Source organism: Arachis ipaensis, chromosome B10 (assembly GCF_000816755.2).
Source record: "Arachis ipaensis cultivar K30076 chromosome B10, Araip1.1, whole genome shotgun sequence".
NCBI lineage: Eukaryota > Viridiplantae > Streptophyta > Magnoliopsida > Fabales > Fabaceae > Arachis > Arachis ipaensis.
In genome coordinates this window covers 10,916,706-10,927,406 of record NC_029794.2, presented here as the reverse complement: position 1 = coordinate 10,927,406, position 10,701 = coordinate 10,916,706, and the positions used below count along the sequence as shown (strand labels likewise).

At 34.9% G+C, this 10,701-nt stretch overlaps 2 protein-coding genes across 5 annotated transcripts; one reads left to right on the top strand and one right to left on the bottom strand.

Moving 5' to 3' along the window:
* Positions 1,761-7,904, top strand: LOC107622712 (disease resistance protein RPS2). 4 transcript variants are annotated; one of them, XR_001616254.2, is made up of 6 exons: positions 1,764-2,006; positions 2,199-5,485; positions 5,621-5,711; positions 5,964-6,065; positions 6,154-7,154; positions 7,288-7,904. XR_001616254.2 is itself a non-coding variant. In XM_016324698.2 (5 exons), the coding sequence occupies exons 2-5, from the start codon at positions 2,248-2,250 to the stop codon at positions 6,284-6,286; spliced, it is 3,564 nt and encodes a 1,187-aa protein (XP_016180184.1). In that variant the 5' UTR covers positions 1,764-2,006; positions 2,205-2,247; the 3' UTR covers positions 6,287-6,537. The 4 variants fall into 4 exon arrangements, 2 of the variants coding, with proteins under 2 accessions (XP_016180184.1, XP_020969765.1); XR_002356315.1 differs by lacking the exon at positions 7,288-7,904 and having other exon boundaries at positions 1,761-2,006; positions 5,621-5,707; positions 6,154-6,516; XM_016324698.2 differs by lacking the exon at positions 7,288-7,904 and having other exon boundaries at positions 2,205-5,485; positions 6,154-6,537.
* LOC107622713 lies at positions 7,649-8,613 on the bottom strand. Its single transcript, XM_016324699.2, has one exon. The coding sequence runs from the start codon at positions 8,437-8,439 to the stop codon at positions 7,996-7,998; it is 444 nt and encodes a 147-aa protein (XP_016180185.1). The 5' UTR covers positions 8,440-8,613; the 3' UTR covers positions 7,649-7,995.

Below are 10,701 nucleotides of genomic sequence, written 5' to 3'. Positions count from 1 at the left end.
TAGCAAAAAAACTTTAAGAACCAGACACATCTGCTAAACTATGAGTCTTCAACCAACCAAGTTGTAAGGCAGAATCTTCTAGCCCCATAAAAATCTCTCTATTCGATCTTTTTGCCATTAGTCTTGTAGCTATAAAGAATATATCACTCCCCACTTCTAGCCCAGGTAATTGTTTGAGAACAGCTAAACAAATAGATATACTTGGTACGTTATTTTTATGAGCTATTTCGTTGGCCTTTTCTCCTTCAAACACATTAATTATACGTTCTAGTTGAGTTGAAAGTTGAGAGGCTCCAGACCCTTTTTCAACCTTTCTTCTCTTTTGTCTCATTGCATTAGGAGGCGTTGATTCATCATTTAACTCATCTTCTAAACCTTCTTCTTCATTACCATTATCTTCGTCATTATATCTATCGTTATAACTATCATTTATATCTTCAGAAGGTGCCCATGCACCTACATCAGTAGCTACAACATCTTCAAAAAGAAACTCCATTTCATCAAGATGTTTTGGACCTTCCTCTCTAAATTTTGCCACATCAGGATTTTCCTATGAAACGATAAAATGACAATTAAAAATCTCTCGATAAAATTGATATTTCTGAAATAGTTTTAAAAAATGTAACATACCTGAATCTTAGCATCCCACCAATCATCACTTGTTTGTATGGTCTTCTTAATAGGATCCCAACCAAGACCGGTCTCTTTTCCTTTTAGTTTAGCCCATAGTCCCCATTCTCTTTTCATAGCCTCCCACTTGTTTTTAAACTGTTTAGACTCATAATTTAAACCAGTCTCTTTCAAGAATTTTGTTTTTAAATTTGCCCAATCAACTTTGTTAAAATGTGTTCCAGGTCTATTTCCAGCCACCATCTCTTCTTTACATATTTTCATGAATATAACAGTATTTCGTTCATTCCAATCAGCTTTAAATTTTTTTCCGGACTTGCCACTTTCATGAATTTGTTGGGAAAGAACATTAAAAAAAAAAGAAAATTATAAAACTAATTATAAAAATAATAGCAAGTTGTATAAAAATAAAATCACATATAAAAAAATAAAATTAAAATCACATATAAAAAAAATTAAAACTGAGATCTCATAGCATACACAATGTTCAATACAAATTTAATAATAAAAATATAATGATAAAATGATAAAAAAAAAATACCTGAAAGGAATATATGCTGGTTCAGATGGAACAGAAGATGGTGGTGAAAGGTCAATATTAGATGAATCATTACCTGGTGGTAGAGGGCCAACACTTCCAGTAGATGGAACATTGCGTGAAGATGATGATGGAAAGCCAGTGCTTCTAGAAGATGGAACCTTGCGTGGAAATGGTGGTGGAGGGCCAGTATTTCCAACAGAAACAAGAAATATTTTTTTACGGAAGTAGATAAAAATGACATATTGAAAAGGAGATAAGTCATCTATTTCTACTCCTTCCAAAAGCTGCAAATTAACTTTTCAAGAAGTTAAAAGCTCTTCTTTAAAATTATGCCAAATACGCTTATCGTAACTTTTCATAATTCAAAAGTCAAAAAAATAACTTTTGTCACTTCCCAAACGGACTCTAAGAGAGAGAGAAAATATTTTAGTTTTTATTATTATTGTACGTAACATTCATAGAATTACTTCTCTATGTATAGGCATATGAAGTTTTTCGTTCAGCATTGAAAATAAAAACCAACCACCCACATTAATGGACATTCAATTTAACCTTATCAGTTATCACAACATAAATCTAGTTATTATATATTTTAGTCGTTCTCACTTCTCAGTCGGTTTGTTGACTGTTGAATCAGAAATGTGGACGTTTCTTTCTCCACTGTTTCGCATTTCTTATCGTTGACTGATGCGAGGATTCTAAAAAAATCCCTAACAAGTCTTTTTCTTGGCACTTGGTGAGTCTCTGGAGGGAGATCGTAATCCTAATTCTTAAGCCCACACATATCTTCAACGGCTTAGCTCGGATCAGAAGAACATCGCTTCAATTCTATTAGGTATCATTGCTAGTTTACATCCGAGTTATACTCTTTCATAATATTCTATCACATTTGCATTCTTCAATATTTTACAATATCTGTTCTGTTTATAATATTTGGATAGTATTGATCTATTCACAATAATTTCTACTATATAGTAACGAGAAGGGTCTTGATGGTAAAATTTCTTGTTGCTTGCGACTTTTGAAGTTGCAGTTTGGCACTCCTCATAGGGCATTAGCAGATATTAAGTTCCAACATGAGCAAAGCAGGTGATTTACCCAAAATGAAGTTAGAGGCTGGTGAGTTTCCCAAAATGGAAGTGAAGCCATTTAATATCGTTAAAACGGAGATGAATGAATTTTCGAAAAAAGAGCCATCTGGATTTCCCAAAATGGAGTTGGAAGCAGGTGATTTTTCCAAAACAGAGGTGAAGCCATTCAGTATCCTTAAAACAGAGCCAGGAGAGTTTCCTAGAAAGGAGCTGTTAGATTTCTCCTTAGTGGAGAAATTTTTTTCTGACGAAACAGAATCTGAAGGGTCCTTAGTGGAGAATTTTTTTTCTGACGAAGCAGAATCTGAAGGGGCCTCGGCTTCTCAGACTAGTACTTTGACAAGCTTGAAATCATCAATTTTCTCACCTGAATCAGAAAATAGTTTGAGGAGGAAGAGGGATTTGCTGAGCCTCTTGTCTAGTTACTCTGTGAATGCGAGAATGATATTTCAAGATTTCACATCAAAGTCATATGATGAGAGGCAGCTGCCGCTTAATCTACGAGGACTTCTTCCAAAGGAGATAATAAGGGATGCTGAAAATGGTGATAGGTCCTGGTCCCGGTCCAGCTCCGGCTTCGGTGAGGCCGACTTGGACTTCATTCCAGAAGCTATTCTCAATTTGGCTCCTGATCTTGCTGTCCACCAACTCATCCAAACGTTGATTTCCTTTTCTAAAAATCAAAATCTAAACTATATAAAATACATCAGATTGTCAACCAGAAGCGATGTTGAAAAAAGAGCAGTCATGGCAAAAGTAGCAGCAGCCTTGAATGACAAGCATAATGTGCTTGACATTCTGAGTTCATTTCGTGGAACTCTTAGTATTGAAGCCTCAAGTTATCCAACTACAGGAGGAGAGAAGGAACTTCGAAAACATGTTTGTCAGCTACTTCAGCTTTCAATGATTGAAGACGAAGTTTTGTGCACCAGACACATTGAGGAAGAGATGTCAAGCAGCAGGTACCTAGTAATTCTTGCAGACAGGGATGGTGAGGAAATTGTCGATCTACAAAGAGTGGGATTTTGTAAGAGTCTACTGTCAGGAGTTTTGGTACTCATTACCACTGATTCACCAGCACCTCAACATGCTAAAGAAGAAGGATTGATGGAAGCGATAGTGGACTTGGAAATTCGGACTAAAGAACATTTGCTGCCATGGGTGGTCTTCTGTCACAATGTGGGGAAGGATTTTGTATATTCATCAAGTGCCATCCTGACAACTGCAGTGCGCATAGTTGAGGAGTGTCGAAGCCACCTTCACGCAATTCTCCTTGTGGCAAAGTGGTTGAAGAATCATCAAGATGTCAGAAAGTGGGAACTTGCTCTCCTCAAATTGCAATCTGCTAATCCTTCACAAGATATCCACAATTTTCATGGTTTAAACGAGATCATGGTTAACACATTCCTAAACTTAATATGGGATGGCATGAATAAGACACAACAGAATTGCCTACTGAGCTGTATAGTCATCCCTAAAATTAGAGATGGCATGGTTGATCATGAATTGATGAATCACTGGATGTCTTCTCTCTTTGTGGATTCTGGAGAAACAGAAAAGAACCTAAGACAACTTGTAGAAAATTCTGTCTTTCTTCAATTTGATGGTGTTGGAGGCAGGTATACTTGGTTACCAGAAGAAACCTATCAAATGTTAGAACGGCTATACAGCTCATACCCATTGTTCATAGAGAAATCAAACCTAGGGTTGACTGAACCACCCAACCCTGACAAATGGAATAATGCCTTACGAATTGAATTAGCAGGCAATAAAATCTCTGAGTTACCAAAGTCCCCAGCTTGTCTGGAACTCAAAGTTTTGATGCTGCAAAGCAATGCTGATTTGACAAAAATACCATCTTCATTTTTTGGTCAGATGCCACTGCTTTGCATCCTGAACTTATCCTACACTAGTGTAAGAGAACTGCCATCTTCATTGTTTTTTCTGGAGCAGCTTAGAGAACTGTATCTGAAAGGTTGTGAATGCTTCATGAAGTTACCACCTGAAATTGGAAATTTGGAGAAGCTTGAGAAGCTTGATCTTGATGAGACTCAGATCACACATCTGCCAAAAGAGGTCCAGAAGTTAACCAATATGCAAAGTTTGACCCTCTGCTTTTATGAATATCGTGTCAAGAAGGACATGCCATATTCTTGCTCAACAATTATTCCTTCTGGCGTGCTATCTAAACTCAAGAGGTTGGAACATTTGTGTATTGGTGTAAACCCTGATGATGAGCGGTGGGATGAGAATCTGCAAGTTATTCTACCAGAAATATTGGGATTAGAGTGTTTGCAAACTCTCAGTATGTATATCCCACAACCGGAACTTTTGAAGCTCATACCGGCCCACATTTTTGAGCTTGATTTCAGGTTCATTGTTGGTCGTCATATGCAGCGGATTATATCAAGCATACCACCTGCCACTGATGTGAAATTTAAACAAAGTGACTGCAGCTTAAAATTTGTAAAAGGTGAGGGTGTCCCAGATGAAATCAAAACGGTTCTTAGACACAGCAAGGCTCTTTTCTTGGATAGGCATTTCACCTTGAAGAGTCTTTCTGAATTTGAAATGAAAAATTTAGAGCAACTAAGGGTGTGCATATTGGCAGAATGCAAAGAAATGCAGACATGTGGAGGTGGAGCAAAAGATGAAGATGACATGCTTCCGCATTTGCTATTCTTGAGTATATTCCACATGAAGAACCTGAGAAGCATATGGGAAGGCCCAACTTCCCCTCACTCCCCATTTGGTATGTTACAGTCTTTGTCATTGCAAAGTTGTCCCAAGTTGGTGACTCTCTTCTCTTTGGACTTTCTGGGGAATCTTTCTTTGTTGAAGAAACTTATAGTGAAGGACTGCCCCAAATTAAGTACATTGATAAGTCATGAATCATCCAAGCGCAATGCACATACTTTCCTCCCTAAATTGAGCACGTTATTGCTTCTCCATCTTCCTGAATTGTCCAGCATTTCAAACGGGTTGCAAATTGGGCCTGGTTTAAAAGAAATAGCATTTTATGACTGTCCAAAGCTGCACAGTCTTTCAAGGAAGGAATTGGTTAGCAAAGAACTAACGGTAATAAAAGGAGAAACCAACTGGTGGAAGTCACTAGAAGGTCGAACGCCTAATTTTAATCGGATTTTTTCCCCAATTAATGAAGAGGCTGACTTGATGACTCAGTTAGGTATATGTGACGATGACGGTATTGATAATGGTCCAGGTAACTATATTACATTATTACCACAATACATGCCGTGACCATATTTCTTAATAATATTCTCTCTATATCATAAATTACTAATTTACTATATTAGCTTGATTCACTTGTATACATTGTTAAATCGTGTGTAAACAGGTGACTCAGTAGGTAAGCCGTCACAGCCTACAGGGATTGCAACTTGTGTATCAAATTCACCGACTAGGAGAGGCAAATATAGAAGGCGTAGGTAATGCACCCTGTTAAACTTGGGCACATAATGCATCAGATACTATATGATATATTATTTTTCATATCTCACATTATGCTTGGTTGAATATATTAGAAATTACTCAGACCGTCCAATTGCATCCAAAGTATTTGAACTATCATGTCTACTCTGAATCTTTTTCACAAGCTTTATATATTGTTTCCCTCGAGAAATCCTAACTGTAGGAGAGTCATAGTGCATTTTCTAATCCAGACTACTGTATCACAACAGAATCTCAAAAACTTGGGAGGTAGAGACAAGTTATCTCACTGATGATGGACACACGTGGAGAAAATATGGTCAGAAAGCGTTGCTCAACAATAAGTACCCGAGGTAACACCATATTTACTCTTTAAGCATCCAAATGTTTTCACTAATTTGCTTGGGCTTATGGCATGCATTATGGATGGTCTATATGCAGAAATTATTACAGATGCACTCATAAGTATGATCAAGGATGCATGGCCACAAAGCATGTTCAACAGATTGGCGAGGACCCTCCTTTATATAAAACAGCTTACTTTGGGCATCATACATGCCGCCGTAGACCGTAGTCAACATACAACTCTGTCTATGAAATATGAATAGATGATCTTCTACCGACTTATCTCACACATGAAGTACAAATACATCCAGTGTCAACCACTATCCTTGGTGTAAACAATGAAGTCAGGAATTGTGATAGCATTTAATTTTCAGAATGATATATGATTATTGATTGTTAATAAGTCAATTCATACTATTAACTCCGATCTTGGGATTTATTTCAAAGACTATGGTTACATGTTTGGTTTTATATTGCTAACATTAAATATGATCATAAAAATGTGGGAAAATTTCAACTTCCTACCTTGAAGTAGGTTTCTTTTTTTGGTATGAAAACGGGTCTAGGCTCAAGAAAAAAGGATTACAGAGTCATTGAATACATCAGCTGTAAATAAAGAGACTAATTCAAAAGGTGGAACATCTATGAATTTGCATCCTAGTTTAATGTTAAGACTTTGTTAATGTTGAAAGCTTAACTCCCAGGGTCTGTAGATGAAGGCTTGGATTTCTTTGACGATGGAGTCGTGACAGGTTGAATTGGGCTTTATGCTTCTAAGTTCCTCAAACACCTCTGCTGAATCCACTTCTACTATCATACGTCTCATACCCATATCAGCTGCCATTCGGATCCCATTAAGTACACCAAGGAGCTCAGCTTCTTGTGGTTGGCAGCACCTTATTTTAGCCATGCTGGTTCTGAAAATTCAACCACAACCTGCCCTGCTATCCTCTCCCTGAACTCATCCATCTGTATTCAGTTTAATCCATCCCTCCAGAGGGGGTGCCCATCTGGTTCTCCTCCTATCAGCACAGCCGTAAGAAAGAGCTTCTGCTTCGCAGGCGCCTTCTTATACTCTTATCATCTCCTACCTTGAAGTAAGTTATTATTATAAGGTAGCATGGTATGCCATTGTAGAAGCCACCTTGATTTAGGATTTTCTTATAGTTGAAAGTTGAAACTTGAAACCATAGTCATAACAGTCTCTTTACATTGTATTTACAATGACAGGACTACCATTGCGTTGCATACCAACTTACCCATCAAATTATCTTTCATAATGTTCCTAAACTTTGGATTGGGGAAGATGTTACGGACCTAAGGTACGATTCATTGTGGGGCCTCTGAATTGGATTCAAAGTGAGCTTTCCACATTTGGAATGATTGAGGATGATGAAAATGATGAATGAACTATATACCAATATTAATGTGTGCAGGGGTAATGAATTTGTTACTTTTTAACAACTTAACATAGCATTTCGTTGAGATGAATGAAACTGGAATCAAGGACAAAATTTATTCATCCAAATCTAAGTGTACAAGTGAACAATAAAAATTGACTCATCAGCATGCTTTATAGAACAGAATTGAAATATTGAAAAAGATTTGGTGGTGGTGGACAACATTACATAATCTTAGAGATTAAGCTGCATCATTCATGTTGATGAACTTAGCTACTAGCTAGAATCAGATTTATGCATGAAAATAATGGATTTTCCATGAGTCACGAACACAAAATCTGTTTGCAATCTTACTCGTCTCTAACTCATGAATTCTCAGCCTATCAATTTTGGTACATGAATTCTGATCCAATTTCTATAGCAGCAACATAAGAACAGAAGATAACTGAAAAAAGAAAGGCTAAAAGAGAAGTATCTTATTACAGATTTTAACTTGAATACATATCAATAGTAGGGTTGTAATTGTTATTGTCATGTTTTAAGAAGGATGAACCTTGCCAGAAGAGATACCTTTCCAAGCAGATTTCATGGAAGCAGTGGCCGAATTGAGTGCAGCCTCAATATACTTCTTGGAAGCAATGGAGGCAGCTTTCTCCATCAAATTTCCCATTTTTCTTGCACTCTCAGCAGTGTTAACTAGGCTCTCCATTTCAGCCTTTGACATGCTCTCAAACTCCTCTTCGAAGCGCCGGAACTCGTCCATGGCGCTTTCCATGACAGAATCAAGGTAGTCCTCAGCTTCCTGCATGGAAACCTCAGCCTCTTCAACCTCTGTCTGTTGCTCAAGTTCTGCAGCTGCCCATGCCTTGTATGACTCAATCTCAAACAGCTTCATGAGGTCCTCAATTGTGGATGGATCAAAGTTCTTGTCCTGTAGAGCATGGTCTGAGAGCAAGGTGAATTGGGACAGAAGGGCTTCCATTTTTTCTTTCTCTTCTCTTGGTGAGTATGAATTTGTTGAATTTAAGAAGCAGATCTTGTTTCTGTGTTTAGTGCAAGAAAAAGTATAAAGGAACAGTATTTTTGGCCTTTATATTTGAAGAACTTTTTTAAGGGCTATAATATTCCACAAAGTAAATGAATAGAATATATTTAAAAGAATTATAAAAGATTTCTCTTTTTATTGAGTTTGGCCTCATCAAGGTTGTAGATTAACTAAGCCTCAGTTTGATGTGAAATGGGACCGTTGAAGTTAATTTTTTTTATTTCTGTATGATGAAGATAAGGATTGATGAACGGCTCATGTTATCTGTTATACACTGACATAGTTAGGAATCTTAATCATAGTGATATAGTGGGGACACTGCTTTGAAATTTTGGTGTCTATTCAAAGCATGAATTGATGGAGTTGTGGACTTTTCTGAACCTTAATGGTAAAAAAGAATGCCTTTTTCATGGTGCTAAGATTTAATTTGATATTGGGTATGGAAATGGAAACTAGAGTGGATTGTGACACCTCATATTTACAAAATGGTATTGATAGGTTGGGGAATACAAGTAGGTAGCCGTTTTTAAGTGTCTGAATCTGATTTATGAACTTGATGGTAATGCTCAAATTCTATCTACCCACTAAAGAAACTAAGAAAAACGAGAGCTACTATACTATAAGTGAAATTTTATTTTTTCTGAAGTTGATGCTGCCTTTTATTAAGTATAGAATTGATAGAAATGCTGGACTAATTTAATTGAATTTGATTTTTTTAAATATAAAAAATGGTCATGTGACATGTAGTATTTGCAAGTCAAGTCAAGTCTAATTCTTTTCAACTTGCATAATCCATTCAGCCCAAAACACTATGAACAGTAACATTCTAAAGAAATTCATTACTCCCCTCTGGGCTTTCGTTCGGCCCACCCAAAAATTCAGATTATTATGTAAACTAGTGTATGATCCCGTAACAATTTAAAAATTATATAAAATTTTTTTATTAAAATTTAAATAAAAAATATATATAGTAATTATATTAAAAATAATTAATATTTATTTTAATCAATTTGAATTGGTTGAATGATCATCTTATTTGTCCGTAAGCAAGTATTTGGAGTTTGAATATCGTCTTGTGTGTATAAATAATCTATTAGTTGACAGACCCTTAATAAATAGAGCATCAATATGTAGTGGATTAGTCGTCCTCGACTTGCTGAGTTAGGAATCTGTAGAAAAAAATTGTATTTGTCTTTAAAATAGATTAATTTTTCATTAATAGCAATACTTATGGACTTTTGTCTTTGTTAAAATTTACTTGGGACAATTTTATTCGTTGGTATCATATTCATTTTTAAAATCAAAACAATATGATCAACATTGTTACTCGTTAAAACTTCACATTTTATGAAATGATTTTTAAATTTTCAAATTCATAAACTTATATCATTATAAAAGTTATTAGATCGATTAATATTTCTTGGTAACATGGTGTACCGAAACACCATCGTTGAGTATTAGTTAGTGTGAAGAGAAACCAATAATAACTTTTGTTATTCAATATATAATTTATTCTATTGAAAAATAAATTAATATTTCCTAAACTTGTAAATACATTTTCTTCTAATTTCTTACACCATTATTTATCATTAAAAAATATTAAATGACCATACTATCTTACAATATATGCGATGTACAAAGTAATTTCTTATCTTAAAATTAATTCTGGTTAGCTAGATAAAATTTAAAATATTTTTTTATTTTCTTACTCAAATTTAAATTTAAATTTAGAAACAACTCATCCTTTTTTAATTTCAATAAAAAAATAAATTGGTTAGATGTAAAATATTTCATTTAATTAATAATTCGAATCATTTAAATTTTAGTTACCAAAAATTGGGTTAAAAATTAATTATAAACTTAATAATCGATAATATATATTATATTAGTACGTAAATAATAATATCCAATGTATTATTTTTTATTTTTTTTAATTAATGTATAATTTATTGAGGATTGATTTATTATCTAAATTTTTTTCATAAACTTTGTAATCAGTCATTAATAACTTATAACTTAATAAATAATAGTAGATAGAAACAACGCTCGTAAAGAGTGCTATTGAAACCAAGAAATATAGGCCTGCCTGCCATCCACACCAGAATAAATGAAGTTATATGAAAATAGTGATTTATTTTTTATTATTATTTAAGAAATTCTTCATAATTTTTTAATTATGTAATTGAATTTTATTATTGT

Coding starts and splice junctions, on each gene's coding strand:
- LOC107622712 (XM_016324698.2), top strand. CDS start 2,248: ATGAGCAAAGCAGGTGATTTACCCAAAATGAAGTTAGAGGCTGGTGAG. Junction 5,486..5,620: donor CGGTATTGATAATGGTCCAG/GTAACTATATTA, acceptor GTGTGTAAACAG/GTGACTCAGTAGGTAAGCCG. Junction 5,712..5,963: donor GGCAAATATAGAAGGCGTAG/GTAATGCACCCT, acceptor GTATCACAACAG/AATCTCAAAAACTTGGGAGG.
- LOC107622713 (XM_016324699.2), bottom strand. CDS start 8,439: ATGGAAGCCCTTCTGTCCCAATTCACCTTGCTCTCAGACCATGCTCTA.